At 48.5% G+C, this 15,835-nt stretch overlaps 2 protein-coding genes and 1 pseudogene across 7 annotated transcripts; 2 read left to right on the top strand and 1 right to left on the bottom strand.

The window, feature by feature from the left end:
* Positions 1–1,280: 1,280 nt before the first annotated feature.
* Positions 1,281–7,083, top strand: LOC100835124 (annotated as a pseudogene).
* Positions 7,084–7,592: 509 nt separating this feature from the next.
* On the top strand, positions 7,593–10,180 carry LOC100826782 (probable protein kinase At2g41970). Its single transcript, XM_010237267.2, has 8 exons — positions 7,593–7,731; positions 7,979–8,139; positions 8,237–8,490; positions 8,581–8,707; positions 8,810–9,083; positions 9,188–9,320; positions 9,434–9,520; positions 9,604–10,180. The coding sequence occupies exons 2-8, from the start codon at positions 8,055–8,057 to the stop codon at positions 9,736–9,738; spliced, it is 1,095 nt and encodes a 364-aa protein (XP_010235569.1). The 5' UTR covers positions 7,593–7,731; positions 7,979–8,054; the 3' UTR covers positions 9,739–10,180.
* Positions 10,181–10,414: 234 nt separating this feature from the next.
* LOC100826469 (pentatricopeptide repeat-containing protein At1g09900) lies at positions 10,415–14,485 on the bottom strand. 6 transcript variants are annotated; one of them, XM_010237264.3, is made up of 2 exons: positions 12,616–14,485; positions 10,415–11,105 (listed from the first exon to the last, which is right to left on the bottom strand). In XM_010237264.3, the coding sequence occupies exon 1, from the start codon at positions 14,407–14,409 to the stop codon at positions 12,736–12,738; it is 1,674 nt and encodes a 557-aa protein (XP_010235566.1). In that variant the 5' UTR covers positions 14,410–14,485; the 3' UTR covers positions 10,415–11,105; positions 12,616–12,735. The 6 variants fall into 6 exon arrangements, with proteins under 6 accessions (XP_010235566.1, XP_010235568.1, XP_014755384.1 ...); XM_010237266.3 differs by having other exon boundaries at positions 12,669–14,485; XM_014899898.2 differs by lacking the exon at positions 10,415–11,105 and adding an exon at positions 11,378–11,678 and having other exon boundaries at positions 12,669–14,485.
* Positions 14,486–15,835: the final 1,350 nt, after the last annotated feature.

Raw genomic sequence — 15,835 nt, 5'->3', positions numbered from 1 at the left:
CTCCGCCGGCCGCCGCCTCCGCCTTCCTCTTCCTGGATCCGCAGCTCTCCGGAGCAGGCGGCCCTCGTTCCAAGATCCTAAAGAACCACTGAAATTCATCGACGCTGATGAAGAGGCGGTAGTCGACGGCGCGCAGGACGAGCTTCTCGAGCGGGCACATCTCGCTCGCTCGGATCGACCGGTCCGAGCAGATCTCGAACGTCTCCACCCGCCTCTCGTAGTGCCTAGGGCTGATGAACTTGGCGCCCAGGAGGACCGCGACGGAGACGAGGCGGTGCGCCGTGGTCGGCTCGAGGACGATCCCCGCGTCGCAGGCGGGCGGGCTGCGCATGAAGCGGGTGAGGTACGCCCCCGCGTAGACGTAGACGCTGCCGTCGAACAACCGGAAGCAGCGCTGGAGGCGCTCCAGGAATTCCCCGATCGGAACGCTCGGGGTCGCGCCGCCGCGGAACGCCCGGACGGGGTCGTTCTCGGCGGGTTCGGAGGCGGCGGTGGCGAAGCGGCGGGACTCGGCCTCCACGAGCGAGGCCAAGAGACGGAGCGTCCTGGGGCTCCCGTTGCTGTCCTCGCGCAGGACGGAGGCCGCCATGACCAGGAGATTGGGTCGCGAGAGGAATTTTAGGGTTTGCTTTCGCGAGATGGGGGAGAGGCGGAGAGCCGGAGAGGAGAGATCGGTTGTGTGGGTACGCCGGTACGGATACGATAGAAATACGTATATTATACGAGAGTTGGCCAGTTACGTCGCGTATAGGAAAAGCTACGCCCACCGGCCTACGCGTATATCCTAAATTTACTAATTTCTTGCTAGTTGGTACCCGTACATTCTATTATTTTTATTTTGAGGAAATCGCTCTGCGTGTATGCGGGCTGGACCCCTGCCCCCAAATGGGCCTGGCCCATTGGTTCTCCAGTCGTGGGGCTTAGCCCATTTTTCTGGAAATCACGGAGCCGGGATGATTGGAGTGGCTAAACATCCCTGCGTATGCGCATACACCTGATGCATGTCAGTCTCCCCCGTTGAATATGTCGCACCATGTTTTCTGTAGCATTGTTTTGCATGGACTAATTCTCCTTTCTGCCTTTTCTTGGCAGGAAACACGATACAGCTGGGAAGAATACCGAGACGAACCAGTCCAAATATGTTCTCAACCACTCTCCTGGTCGGGAAGCCACGGTCTCAAACGAATCTGTATACCATGGCGACATTATTCAGACTACCTGCAGGCTACAACTAGCAAGAAAACCGATCGCTAGATCATGCATGGTGGCCGGCTTTCGACATGTTAGCAGCTGCAGTAGCCATAGCGGTGACGGCGGCGTTCCAGCTGACCGACGTTTGAGCGTTGGCGCCACCCTGCAGCAAACTGCACGAGGGAATGCGGCTGAGTGGAGATCCCTTACCCGTTTGGCATCGACCTGGAGCTAGGCTGCCAAATTGCTGACGCCCGGCAAGGCTTCAAGCGGGCCTGCCTGGACAGGGGGAGCGGCCGTGGCAAGAGGCTGCATTACATCAACCAGGAGGTGCTCGACATCTCTCTGCAGAATGGCCAGGTCCGGTGGCTGAACAACATCTCCTCAAACTGCCACAACGCCACCACTGGCCGTATGGAGGTCAACAGCCCGCCCTCGAACATGGACTTGCAGGGCGCCATCTTCAGGCTCTCCGACACCGCCAACAAGTTCACCGTCCTCGGCTGCAAGACCCTGGCGTACATCGGCGACCAGGACGACACCAACTCCTACACGGCCGTTTGCGGGGCCACCTGCAAGGGAGGCGACCTTAGGGTGCTGACCAACGGCTCCTGCGAGGGGATAGGCTGCTGCCGGACGGCGATCCCCAGGGGGCTGGAGAACTACCGGGTGTGGTTCGACAAGAACTTCGGCACGGCGGCCACTACAGCGGACATGGACAACACAACCAGCAGCAGCCGCCGCTGTAGCTACGCGGCGCTGGTTGAGGCGTCCAACTTCACCTTCTCCACGGCCTACCTTACTTCGTCGGCGTTCGTCGACGCCTATGGTAGGCAGGCGCCGCTGGTGGTGGATTGGGCGATTGGAACCCTGGACGGGGAGACGTGTGAGTCAGTGGTCCGCGCCAAGCCGGAGTCGTATGCTTGCGTTAGCAACAACAGTGTCTGCCAAGACTCGCCCATTGGACGAGGCTACATCTGCAAATGCGACAAAGGATACCAAGGGAATCCTTACCTTCAATACGGATGCGGAGGTAACAAAACATCTGCTACTTCCATCTCCACATGCCATCACCAAGTGGTAATTAAGCGTGGTGAGCTATCTCACAAAACGTAACACCTTGGCATCCAGCAATTAGCCGAGCTCTGAAGTTAGGAATTGAAAGAGAATTTTGTAGACGAGTAAAATATACAAGAGGTCACTGTTCTTGATAGCAACGTTCGCTTTAGTCACCTTGACTTTTAAAATTTATGGTCAATAGTATAGCTTTTGAAAGTGTTTCAGCACGGTCACTCGATCTCGACAGCCTGGGGTATATATTTTGTGAACGTGTACATACGCCGACTTGTTTTGACCTATATAAAGATTGCAAAACGTGCCATTTGGAGATGGGAAGGGCAGAGGGAGGTATTTTTCTGTGAAATCTCCAATATACCAAAACATGGATTTTTTTTCTTCCTACTAAATTTTCAACAAATTCTCTTTTGACGATCGCCCTTTCCAATCCCTTAGACCTACTGAACTCACGCACACTTCCTACCGATTGGTCGTCGGGGGGGGGGGGGGTGTGGGGGGGTGGGGGTCTTCCCTTTTAAGAGCAAGATTAATAGTTTAGCTTGCTGCTGGCTATAAACTTTTGTTATGTCATCTTTAACTAACATATAGCTAGCATATATAATAAGGTGGCTACAAGAATGTACTACTTTGTTATAAGGAGGCCTATATTGTAGTCTCATAAAGTGTCTAGGAGCACGTGCTGCAGCTGGCTATTAGATAGTAGCCCACCTCTCTTCTCTCTCCTTTTCTCTTTCCTCCAACTAAGCAAAGATATAATATTTAAATCCTTAGAGCCTGCTTACGTCATCTTATTATTCTTGGCCGATGAGCATTACAACTTGCCAAAGCAAGCACATTGAAGAACAAAAAGAAAAGGTAAAAAATTACAGGGCTTGCATATGAAGCTCAATAGAAAAGTGACACCAATACCGGCAGCCAAGGAAAGCCACCACCAAGCATCAACAAGAGCTGCACTCTCACCACATTCACGCTTCCAAGTGCTCACCACCAGAAGGATGGCATTGTCCCTGGGGAATTGGGGGAGCATCTGAAGAACGTAAGGAAGATTCAAGCTCGTCAATCATGCATGAGTAGATACACAAAAACTCCACCAAAAGGGAGCCACATCCCAAGGAAGATGGGGAGAAGAAGGTACAAAGTGGCATGATATCGAAGGGTATCACTAGAGATATTATCTCAACAAAGGGATGGTTTAGGCCTCGTTGAGTGTAGATGAAGGATGCCATACAACACCTAGTTGATGGAGGCAACGGCTACCTGAAAGCGGCAAGGTGGAGATTGCAGAAGAGCAACCATATGGATGGGGGCGAAGGTGGAAGGTCGAATTGTCAAATCCGAAAAACGTAGCTAGCACAGACACTCTATCACGACCATCTCCGGTTTGAATTTCATTGGATTCTCAATAGGAGAGCGCAGAGCATCTCCCAAATCAGTGTAGCACCAGAATGAATTTCATTGGATCTTAGGGGGAGGGTGGAGAGGACAGAGCGTTGAGGGGATGGAATGGGAGATGGCAAGGAACTGGGGGTGGGCACAGAGGCAGAGTCGGAGGAGGACGACTGATGATGAAGGAGAAGGGAGCCGGCAGCAGCAGGACGCGCAAGGGCTCCCCGCGGCCATGGATATGGTCCCAATGCAACAAAGCACAGGGAGACGACACGCAGGGCCATGCCGGACCGTGATGTCCCACGACCGGTGAGGGATCGCCGCCGGTGGTAATCCAAGAATCGCTCGCAAGAGATGGGGAAAGGTGGCGTGAGGAGGAAGAAGAGAGAGGCTAGGGAATATTCTATTTCATTTCTTCGATGGGTTTCGAACTGGCAACAGAGCCGATTTTATACTCGGTCTCAACTCCAACATTACACAGCCCTTGGCCCAACACAAAAAGCCCACGCAGTGGCCCATAGCAACACCTAACCTGCTACACGTATCTAATCCGCTATAGCACTTGGAGAGGGTATGACACGGACGACCGCCGTCGGCAACAGCGAGGAGAGGCAAGGAGGATGGACGACTGGAGGAGGTAGAGGAGGGTGGAGGAGCTCTTCCCGATATTGACCTTGCAGAGGCTGGATTCGGGGACGAGACCATCGGATCTGGCCGTGGGGACTCCACTGACTGGCCGGGAGTGGTTTGAGGTGCATGGGGAGGAGCTTGGGGAGGTGCGCGGAAGGAGGACAACCCAGCTTCGTCAACCAGAGGCAGACCACACCATGGAACAGCGCCGCACGGATCCGGCCCAACCATCGCCGGATCTGAAGGACCTGGCAGGGGCGGTGATGGCGCCGAAGAACAACCACAAAAAACGCGTGCTCGCCGCCACCTTCATCGGCGCCGCGCCAGGCTTGCCGGCGGCTCCCTCCAGTGGCGACAAAACTTGTTTTGGTCAAGTGTTTGACTTGACTACCATGGTTTCAATGAAAGTTGGGATCAGGGACAATCATCTAAAAAAACTTGCTTCGGTCTGCCGCCTACTTCCAGGGAAGCTTGGCTCACAAGGCAGTGGCCTGCTGTTGCTGGGCTCATCGAGCTACCTGAGCTTTGACCGAGCTCGAGAAAAGCTTGGGCTGAGCTCTGTTTCGTGCCTCACCGGAAAAACGAGCCCTTATTAGGGCATTGACCGTAATGGATTTCCACGAGACAAACACTCGGAATTGGCATCATAAACTCCTCAAGCAACAACCAAAATCTGTTAACAAGACATTTTCAGCAAGCTTCAAAATTATAAAAGGAAATTGCATGCACGATCCATAAACTTGGCAGCGATGTTCACTTTCATCCATAAACTCGCGGATTTGAAAAACGGCCCCTTAAACTTGGCATGTGGGTTCACTTTTAGTCCAAATTGACGAATTCGGGCTAAATTAGGCCACTCTGGCATCTGACGTGGCCGGGGGGGGGGGGGGTTCTTCTTTGCAAATTTGCAGCTGTTGTTTTCTTTCATTGACCCCCCCCCCCCCCCCCCCGTTATTTTTTGGCATATAACCCGCGGTCCAGGCAGCGCTACGAAGAGGCGGCATGTTTGATTTATTCAGAAAACCTCCTCCCTCATTGTGTGCTAGACCGTTGGGCCATTGCCCTCCTCTGTTACACCGCCTCGCCCGAGGGAGACGAAGCGACGGAACAGAAGGGCCAGAGGCGATCGTTGATGATCTCCGATGGCACAGCCAGGAACACCCACACCTCGCAGATGGAACCGCGTAGACGATGACGACTTGAACGACAGCTTCATCGACATCCACACGAACGACGTCGATGGCTTCCGCGGCGACTACTGGAACGGCGTCGCCACCTTCACCAACGGCACGGGCAGCGCTTGCTTCAGGAGAGCGGGGGGAGATTTGGGAATTTCTGAGGATAGGGTTAGGGATTTAGGCCGTGGGTTCGAACCCATATTCTACTAACCTTGTCAAAAACATTATTCATACCCTGGGGATATAATTTTTTGAACATTTTTTCTTTCGCCCCTTACCAAGATATGCTTCACCTGCAGATGTTGACGAGTGTCTTGATAAGCAAAATTGTGACGGGACCTGCCACAATACCATTGGAAGCTTCATCTGTTGTCCTCGGAAAACAAAATATGACCCAAATAGAATGCGCTGCACCTCAACCAAACAGCACAATCTCATCATAGGTATTATCCTTGGACTGAGTGCCGGCTTGGGACCGCTACTTGTTGGTTCGAGCGGGACATTCCTCTTCTACAGATGGAAAAGAGGTATCAAAAGACAACAACGTAAGATGTTTTTCCGGAAAAACCAGGGCCTTCTATTGGAACAACTCATAGCATCGGATGAAAATGCAAGTGACGAGACAGCGATTTTCTCCTTACAAGAGTTGGAGAAAGCAACAAACAACTTTGATGAAACTCGTATTGTAGGCCGTGGAGGGCACGGCATGGTATACAAAGGCATCTTGTCTGACCAACGTGTGGTGGCTATAAAGAAGTCGAAACTTGTCGAGGAAGCTGAGATCAATCAGTTTATTAATGAGGTTGTGATCCTCTCCCAGATTAATCATCGAAATATTGTGAAGCTATTTGGATGTTGTCTTGAAACAGAGGTGCCCCTCTTAGTGTTTGATTTTATCCCTAATGGTTCTTTATTTGACGTTCTGCATGGTGAGTCAGTTAGTAGACTCTCTTTATCCTGGGACAACTGTTTGAGGATTGCTCTAGAAGCTGCCGGGGCTCTCTGTTATCTACATACATCTGCTTCGATATCAGTCTTTCATCGCGATGTGAAGTCCTCTAATATATTGCTAGATGGAAATTACACTGCTAAAGTTTCAGATTTCGGTGCTTCAAGAACAGTTCCTATTGACCAAACTCATGTGACTACAAATGTAGAAGGAACATTTGGATACTTGGATCCAGAATATTATCAAACTGGGCAATTAAATGAGAAAAGTGATGTTTATAGTTTTGGTGTCGTACTCTTAGAGTTACTTACAAGAAAAGAGCCTCTTTTCATAAGCGACGCAGGTTCAAAGCAAAACTTGTCCAATTACTTTATTTCAGAGATCAAAGTAAGGCCAGCAAGAGAGGTGGTGGCTGCTCAAGTTCTTGAAGAATCAAATGAGGATGAAATTAATACCGTTGCCTCCCTTGCAGAGATGTGTTTGCGCCTCCAGGGAGAAGAAAGGCCTACTATGAAGCAAGTGGAGAGTACATTACAATATTTGCAAACAAAAAGGTTGACCTCGTGTCAAATTGTTGAAGGGAGCGATGAAGAAATCCAACCATTTGTCACTAGTTGGCAACCTTTGGCCATTCATATGGTCGACAAAGCTCATTCAGAATACTTTCTTTAGTCTGGAATGAGTGCTTATCTGGTTCCCAAACATTACTCGACTTCCTGGTTATAACTTTGTAATTTTTGTTGTTGTAATGTAAGAGAGTTAGTACTTGGTTTTCAGTAGCGAGATTGCTGAACAATTCACTATATATATGGAGATGGGAGTAGAAGAATTGCTTATTCCGTCAAATCCATGTACTGCAGTAAATAATTTAAGATTTCCCCGTAGTTTTTGCCAGAATGTTTCTTCCTTACAAGTGTTTTTTTAAGGCGAACTACGGATGGCCAAAAGCCAGCCTGAACCATTTTTTATGCCTCACGACTCCATCTTTCGAAAAACTCGTAAAAAAACAGAACACCAGGAACGATATCATTTTGCAGTGACGCCCCTCACCCAAGATCGATGTAACTGACACAACATGCCATGCATACTCTCCTGCGCGCATGCTAACAATAGGACAAGGCGGGAGCACAAGTAAATCGACAAGTCTGCGTGGACAGTTAAAACTGGACGGGAGCCTCCTTTGGCGCGAAAAAAGGGAGCTCCCACCCTTCCCCACCATTAATCTCTTCCCTGGAAAACAAAACAGCCGCTGTTCTTCCGTGTTCTTGATCCACCGACGACCGTCCTCGATCGAGTGGCAATTTCGTTCCTTTTGGGGAGGTAATTGATATACATTGAGATGCCATCATGCTGCGCAAACACAATTTATTAGTTTGGTGATTAATTTTTGCATGCATCGATTGTTGGGTTGTGTTGTTTTCGATCCATTTTCTTATCTTCGGGGGGATTAATTGGGGGATCCAGCAAAGATCGATCCCTTGGCTGATAGCCAAAATAATCGCCATTTTGCTCTTGTGAGAGAAGGCGTTCATGGATCCTTGGCTTTTGTTTGGCAATGTAAATCCAGGTCTTGCGACATGATCTGCTGACCGTCCCCCCCAAATTAACACCCCCGCGCGCCATCCACTCGGGCGGGAACAAGAATGTCTTGCTGCGGCAGCGCCGAGGAGGACACCTACGGCCCGCCGGCCAACCAAGCCGCTCCGCCGCCCAATGTCAATAACCCCGGTCCGATGATCGCCGCCATTTTTCTTCTCATTTGTGCCCATATGGATATGGAGCTCGATCTTGGTCTGATGGCGTTGTGGATGCATGATCGATGCAGGGAACAGAGGCGGGCCGAGAGGGCCGGGCGCCCAGAGGCCCGGTGGGCCGCCCAAGGTGGTCAACATCGACGTGCCGGCCATTCCGCTGGACGAGCTCAACAAGATGACCAACAACTTCAGCGATCGCTCCCTCATCGGCGAGGGATCCTACGGCCGCGTCTACAACGGCACCCTCAGCGACGGCCGCGCCGCCGTCATCAAGAAGCTCGACTCCAGCACCTCGCAGGAATCCGACGCTGAATTCTCCGCTCAGGTGCGTGCACTGAAGATCCAACAAATCGCCTTCTGTTAATTCCTCCAATTCGCTATTTTGGTTAATTACTTCCTCGTCTCATTGCCATAGCTAGCGATGGTCTCCAAGCTTAAGAACGAGTACTTCCTGGAACTCGTGGGCTACTGCATGGAGGATGGCAACCGCATGCTAGCCTATCAGTTTGCGACCATGGGTTCTTTGCATAACATCTTGCACGGTGCGTCTCCTCTATAATTTTCCTTTGCCAAGTTGAATGCTAAATTAGTGCAGACAGATTGTTAACTCCAGTTTACCAATTCTGCTACTCCGCCAAGTGCAGGCAAGAAAGGAGTGCAGGGCGCTGAACCCGGGCCGGTCCTCAACTGGGCTCAGCGCGTGAAGATAGCTTACGGAGCGGCGAGGGGGCTAGAGTACCTTCACGAGAAAGTCCAGCCGTCTATTGTTCATCGAGACATTCGATCGAGCAATGTCCTAATATTCGACGAGTTCAGCTCCAAGATTGCGGATTTCAACCTGACGAACCAGGGCACTGACAGCGCTGCTCGGTTGCACTCGACTCGTGTGCTAGGAACCTTCGGATACCACGCTCCAGAGTAAGACCAGATGGTCTTATTACTTGTCAAGTTTGTGCAGTCAGTTTTGCTTTTGCAGTACTTACCTTACTGACATTTGTTGTTTGGATTTTGGTAATATTCAGATATGCTATGACAGGGCAAATTAACCAAAAGAGCGATGTCTACAGCTTCGGTGTGATCCTACTAGAGCTACTGACCGGAAGGAAACCTGTCGATCACACCATGCCGAAAGGGCAGCAAAGTCTTGTTACTTGGGTATTGTACACTCCATATTTCCGCACTGAAATCTCATTTACTACCCTCCATATTACTCTTTTTTTAGCAACGGTCTTAAATTTATGGCAATATTTGTTGGTCTTGTGAGGCAGGCCACTCCAAGGTTGAGCGAAGATAAAGTGAAACAGTGTGTTGATCCGAAGCTTAACAACGACTACCCTCCAAAAGCCGTTGCCAAGGTATGTCACTGTAGCATATCCGACAACGCAAATACACTATAAAAACATGAGACCACACCGAGGTCCTCTCTTCATGTTTTCAGCTAGCAGCAGTGGCGGCGCTGTGCGTCCAGTACGAATCTGACTTCCGGCCGAACATGACGATTGTCGTGAAGGCAATCCAGCCCCTTCTCAACCAGAAACCCGCTGGGCCTGCCATCGAGGCGCCGAGACCCTGAGCAATCCGGCGAGAAGGATTTATTTCCGTGCTAGGGATGTAGAAAAGAAGCGTGAACTCGCATGGTTCCCCGTGTTCCTGATCATTGCCTAACCCCAGAGGAAGGAGACGTGCGTCCTTGATCCAAATATCAACAACTCTTCGTGCTTTCTGTAAAACAGACGCTGATCGATCCATTGGTACTGCAGGTTTTTCGTATAGAGAGGCATTTTGCTGACTGGTGTAATGGATTAATATACGCTATTGTTTGTCATGTGCTGTGTACCTTAAGGTCCTTAGCTAAGTTTAGCTCCTCTTCCTCAATAACTTGGCAAGGATTGCATGTTGCACTCTTTGCTGTATTTTTTTCCTTAGTTGTAACTATCTGGGAACTCCATAGGCTAAACTGTTCATGAGTTGAAAATTTATTGTGGAAGAAAATATCTCTAAGGGGATTCACCAAAGTTTAATGTTTAAGTTGTCAGAGTTTACTGTACAGAAAACATGACAACAGTATGACAATCATTTACGGGAACTCCATCCTGGATAGAAGATGTTCAAAAATGGTATGAGAATTATGCCTAGTGCAAGGAGTTACTAGAAGGAACTAATTGACTGTTTCTCTTGATAGTTGCGGTACTTGCGCATTGCATACAGAAAAACAGAGATACAAGGGGATGCTTCTATGGATAAGGATGTGGAACCTAAAACCAAAACCACTGATTATTCATTTCTGGGTACTTAAACATTACATCAATCTGCAGTTGGAGACCATTCTAGCAAGGGTGTATGAATTTCCATGCCTCGAAGGATGAGAACGTTGTGAGTTGAGACATCTCTGCGTGCTGCAGCCTGTCACACGTCTGGCGTTCTTCCCTGCTGCAGCCTGTCACACGTCTGGCGTTCTTCCCTGCTGCAGCCTGTCACACGTCTGGCGTTCTTCCAGGGAAGGTTCCTCGATCCTCTTACAAATTTAGTCACTGAGAAATCTAGACAAGAACCACATACTCCACCCTCGGATTCGACTTGTGTCGTTTCAGCAGAGTAGACAAAACCTGCCTGCACACCGGCACCACAGATGCGCCCTAGCGGCCCCGGACACTCGCACAAAAAATGTTCTCTCTTTATGTACTCTGCTTCCATCCTGTTATGTAGATAAATACGACCACTGCCTAAACGTTTTGTGTTTTTGCGAATCCTAAAAGTTTTTTGTTACATGTGCTTCCCAGTGGTTATCAGGATTGTAATCTACACTAGGAAAGTTTCAATTAATCTCTGAGCTCAAGTTGGGAAAAAGGGAGAAACTTCTCATCATATGCCGAAGTCTAGGCATCAGGTATCAATTATGCATCCTCATATACCAATTTCAGTTACAGCATATCATCAGCCCTGCATACATTTTGTATTGGATCAACATCAGTATAAATACAATTTGAGCAAAGTATTGCTGAACTGAAATTCTGTCGGATGTTTACAGGATTGAAACTAAAGTATTCGGTACGACTGTCAAGGACAGACGTAATACAAAAAACTTGCACTTTTTTCTAGAAAATTTAAATTACCAAAGCCATTACCCTTCATTTGAGATTACTTGTTCTCTTGGCCATGACAAATAAGTAGTTACCCAGGGAATCACATTTTTTTTCGTTTTCATTCGAGAGTTGGGAAGGCGCAGACTCCAGACTAATAAACTCGTTGCCTGGTTATGCCTAAACAAAATCTATTTGCAAATAAAATCTATTACATACAGAAACGTATCCTCCAAGGGAATGTGATAGCATGCATTACGCACGGGTCACAACTTCAGGTTGATCAGTGCTATGCATGTTACTCTAATGCTTGTGCCTTGCATATGTGAACAAATCAGGGTTACTGAATGGCATATGCAAACTGGAGAATCACTGGTTGAGCGGGGTTTTGTATGGCGGTCTGACAAAAAACCTGCTACTTAGTATTTGACTGCTGCAATAAATCCAAACACAAAGTGAGTATAGTGTTTCACATTATACTAGGAACATCAACTGCATAAGGTGGTGACTGCTTATAAATCCAAACACAAAGTGAGTATAGTGTTTCACATTATACTAGGAACATCAACTGCATAAGGTGGTGACTGGTTCCCTATCCCAAAACTAAATATATGGCTGGGGCAAGTTTCTTTCGCAGTTCCTGGCAGGAATTCAAATTCCTCAGTTGGAGACAGTCCCATCAGCCTCTGTGACTCAAAGAATTTTCAATCCTTAGGCCCTGCTTGGGTTGCTGTATTTTTTTGTGGGAGGCTCTGGTATTTGGCAGAGCCGTATGATCTAATTTTTTTCCTAACGCATCCACCAGACCATCACTATCTCTTTTTTACAATCCTATGAATCAGACAACATCAACTCCGGTGTTTTGAAATCCTCTGTTTCGACCATGCATTCCTATAACGTTCATCTGTTTTTACAGTTTTCTGTGCTTCCAGAATCCTGAGAATCAAAGAGGCCCTAAACTGGTAAACAGGAAAGTAAAATGCAGGCAAAACAGAACATTTGTATATGGTTAAATGAAGAAAAGAAAAACTTTGCATAAAAAAAAGTATTCAGGCAAAGTGTAGAAATTTGAGGTATCTAAAATTATCGGAACAAACAGCATAAACATTGGATTTGGCTTGTTTATTTTGGTAGTAATGGAGTTCAGAATGCAGAGCAAGTGGTTTGAATCAGATTAGAGTGCCAATGGATTCCTTTCTTTAGTCTGTGCAATGTAACAAACCATAAATCTTTCCAATCAGAACAGTTCTAAAGAAATAAGATATCATAATATTATAGAGTATACTAAAGAAGTGATAATAAATCTGTACAAGTTCCGAGCAAGTTCAAATTTGGAGAAGGTGCGTTCAGAATTGAGGAAAGGTACTCACATGCTAATAAGATAGCAGCATGAATTAAGATGTCATTAAGTGTAGTGAAGTACCCGTCCTGCCGATGATGATGCACAAAAACATATTCCTGGATCCACATGGTACTGCTGATCAACCTTTTTAAGTATGTGTAGTTCCATCAAGCAACCTAATGGCCGCCTTATTTATCAAACCCTTACTCACAACTCCTCTAGAGCACAACTCACCCAGTAATTCCCGTGCCTCCTTAACCAAGCCCTCATAAGTCAAGCCTTCAATCAATATAGTGTAAGTTGATTCATTAGGCATGCAGCCATTCGATATCATGTAAATGAACAGGTCGATAGCATTGTGTGTTTCGCGTCTTTTGCAAAGTCCAAGAAGTATTGCATTGTAAAGCACTGTGTTGGGCCTTATGCCCATATCTTGCACTTTACAAAATGCTCTAATTGCTTCTTCAATTCTATCTTCTCGACAAAGACCAGAAGATATTGTTGAATAAGTGATTATATCCGGTTGGAGCCCTTTGGTTACCATCTCATTCAGCAGCTCTAAAGCTTCCTTTGTCTTCCCAGCTTTAGTAAGGCCATCGATGACCGTGTTGTAACTAATCAAAACAGGAGTGCAGCCTTTGTCCTTGAGTTGATGAAGCAATTCAACAGCTGCGTCAACCTCCCCACCACGACAGAGCGCAGTAAGAAGAGTGTTGTATGAAACGATGTCAGGGTAACAGCCCCTGGAGACCATCAATTCCACAAACGCCATGGCCCTATCCATTTTCTTTTGCTTGCAGAATGCATGAAGTATTGGGTTGTAACTCAAAGAATTAGGTGTGCACCCATACTTTGGGATCTGATCAAGAACTTCCATCGCAGGCTCAACCAATCCTCTACGGCACAAGAAACTGATGAGCATGTTGAATGTTACCACATTTGGGGGATAACCCTTCTGGCTCATCTCAGCCATGAGCTTCTCGGCGTCCTCCCACCGCTCTGCAGTACACAAGCCCTTCAGCACAATGTTGTAGCTAACAGTGTTTGGCTCGCATCCATGCGACGGCAGGCTCTTCAAGAACTCGATGGCATCGTCAACCCGTCCTTCTTGGCAGATGCCATTAACAACGACGTTGTAGGTGATAATGTCTGGGGCGCATCCCTTGGCACGCATCTCGTCCAGAAGCTTCATGGCCTGCTTGTACCCGCTCCTCTTGCACGTGGCCTCGAGCAGGATGGTGTAGGTGACGACGTCGGGCACACACCCTCGGCGGAGCATATCGTCGAGCACCACAAGGGCGTTCCCGGTCCTGCCGCGTCCACACAGGCCGCGGATGAGCGTGTTATAGGTGTACGAGTCGGGCTCCATGGGCATGTCCGCCACGAGCCGGCGAGCGGCGTCGAGCTGCCCCGTGACGCAGTACCCAGCTACCATCGCGTTGTAGGCCATGACGTCGGGCTCGCAGGCGGCCAGCACGCGCCGGGCCTCGGCCGTGCGCCCGGACGCGCAGAGTTTCTTGATGAGCGCCGCGCAAGGCCCCGGGGCGGCGGAGGGTTCGAGGCCGGACATGGACTCGACGAGGCGGAGAGCCTCTTCGAGGTCTCCCCTGCGGACGAGGCCTCGCAGGCGGTCGTTGGAGACGGCGCGGTGGGGGACGGCATTGGGAGATGCGGCGACGCCGGCATGGGCGAAGTTGAGCCGCGAGTTGGGGGTGAGGGGTTTGGTCGTGGGGAGAGACGGATAAGGGTGGGAGGAGGCGAAGGTGGGGAGGGCGGACATGGCGGGAGGCGGTGCTGCTGCTGCAGGCGGGGGCGCGGCCATCGGTGTTCGTCCAGCGGCGACGATAAGGTAACTGTGAGTGCCCACTGCGCAGGGGACTAGGGGAGTCTCCGACTCCTGGGCTTATTTTGATAGCTTTCACGCACATTTTGTGGGCCGGCATAAAAACACGCCAATGTTGTCTTGGGTGTACGCATTCTTGGCCCAATTATTCAAATTGCAGGACGGGGCTGACCCGCTTGAGATACCGAAAGCAGGCACATTAGCCGTTCGGTCCACCGGTTCATAGTAGAATGTGATGAAATGGTTTTAAACATGAGATAATTCATGTACTTGGTTTCTAGAATATAGAAACTAGAATGAAACCATATGGTTTCTCAAAAAATGAATATCACCCAACATGTCTACCCATCTTATTCTTCAAAAAGTAGGAATCATTTGGTCCAAGTGGAACCAGTGCTTCCAGGTGTGGTTTCTATAGTATAGAAAATAGAACAGTTCAATTTCAGTTGCATTCATAGTCTCCGATAATCGGTTCGACACGAGAAGGTGGGAGAACCATGGGTCACGATTTTGCATTTTGGTAAATTACAAGTTTTATGTACCTTAATCACCTATGTTGTGGCACGATTATTGCTACCTACTCCATGTACCTAGTGGATCTCATGCCTCATACTTTCGTGCTTGTGATCATCTTTCTTGTTTATTCGGTGATGAAGCAGATTTGACATCCAGTCTTGTGAGGGCAGTGTCTCCGACCACTAGACGTTCAACTATCTCAAGTTCTCATCTATTATGATGGACGGTTCATGCAGTTCTTTAAATTACGAGGTTAGTCTAGTCTACGTGGGTTTTGCAGGTGCTTTTCATCACCAGGGATTCGAAGGAATATGAAATATGCAGATGGTGGGGTTACAGATGTCTATTAGGAAGGTCTTTGGTGTAACTTTAAGTTTTGTCAAGTATATGCACTGTCATTGGTGTTTTTCAGTCTGTTCAATCTATTGTACTATTCCCTTTTTCTAAATATAAGATGTGCTAACTTTGTATTAAATCATCATAAATTTTAAATTTTATTTTTTTATAGAAAATACATAAACATTTAGGACACTTGTTTTTTTTTGTTTTTTTCCAAGAATGCCTCCCAGCGGGTGCATCATCGATTAAAAAAGAAGAGTCAGAAGACTAGTACAACGCCACCAAGTGGCAAGAAGAGAAAAAGAACTACGTGCTACCTATCCAACCACTCGCCATCAAGGCCGGACACGACACCCTATCCCTAAAGAGTCATGCGTGCGCCCACCGGCCAAGCTCCTCCTGGAGGCGAAGCACGACAAGCTACAAGGACGGCGACGCTCCATTCAAGACCACATCATTCCGATGGTTCCAAATGGTCCAAAGGACAAGTATGATCCCCGTCCGGAAGTCCCTCTAGGCTTGCCGCGGAAAGGGAAGAGAACACCACCAT

The sequence above is a fragment of the Brachypodium distachyon genome, chromosome 3 (assembly GCF_000005505.3).
Source record: "Brachypodium distachyon strain Bd21 chromosome 3, Brachypodium_distachyon_v3.0, whole genome shotgun sequence".
Classification (NCBI taxonomy): domain Eukaryota; kingdom Viridiplantae; phylum Streptophyta; class Magnoliopsida; order Poales; family Poaceae; genus Brachypodium; species Brachypodium distachyon.
Note: the sequence above shows the minus strand (reverse complement) of the source record. Positions and strands in the feature narration are given on the sequence as shown.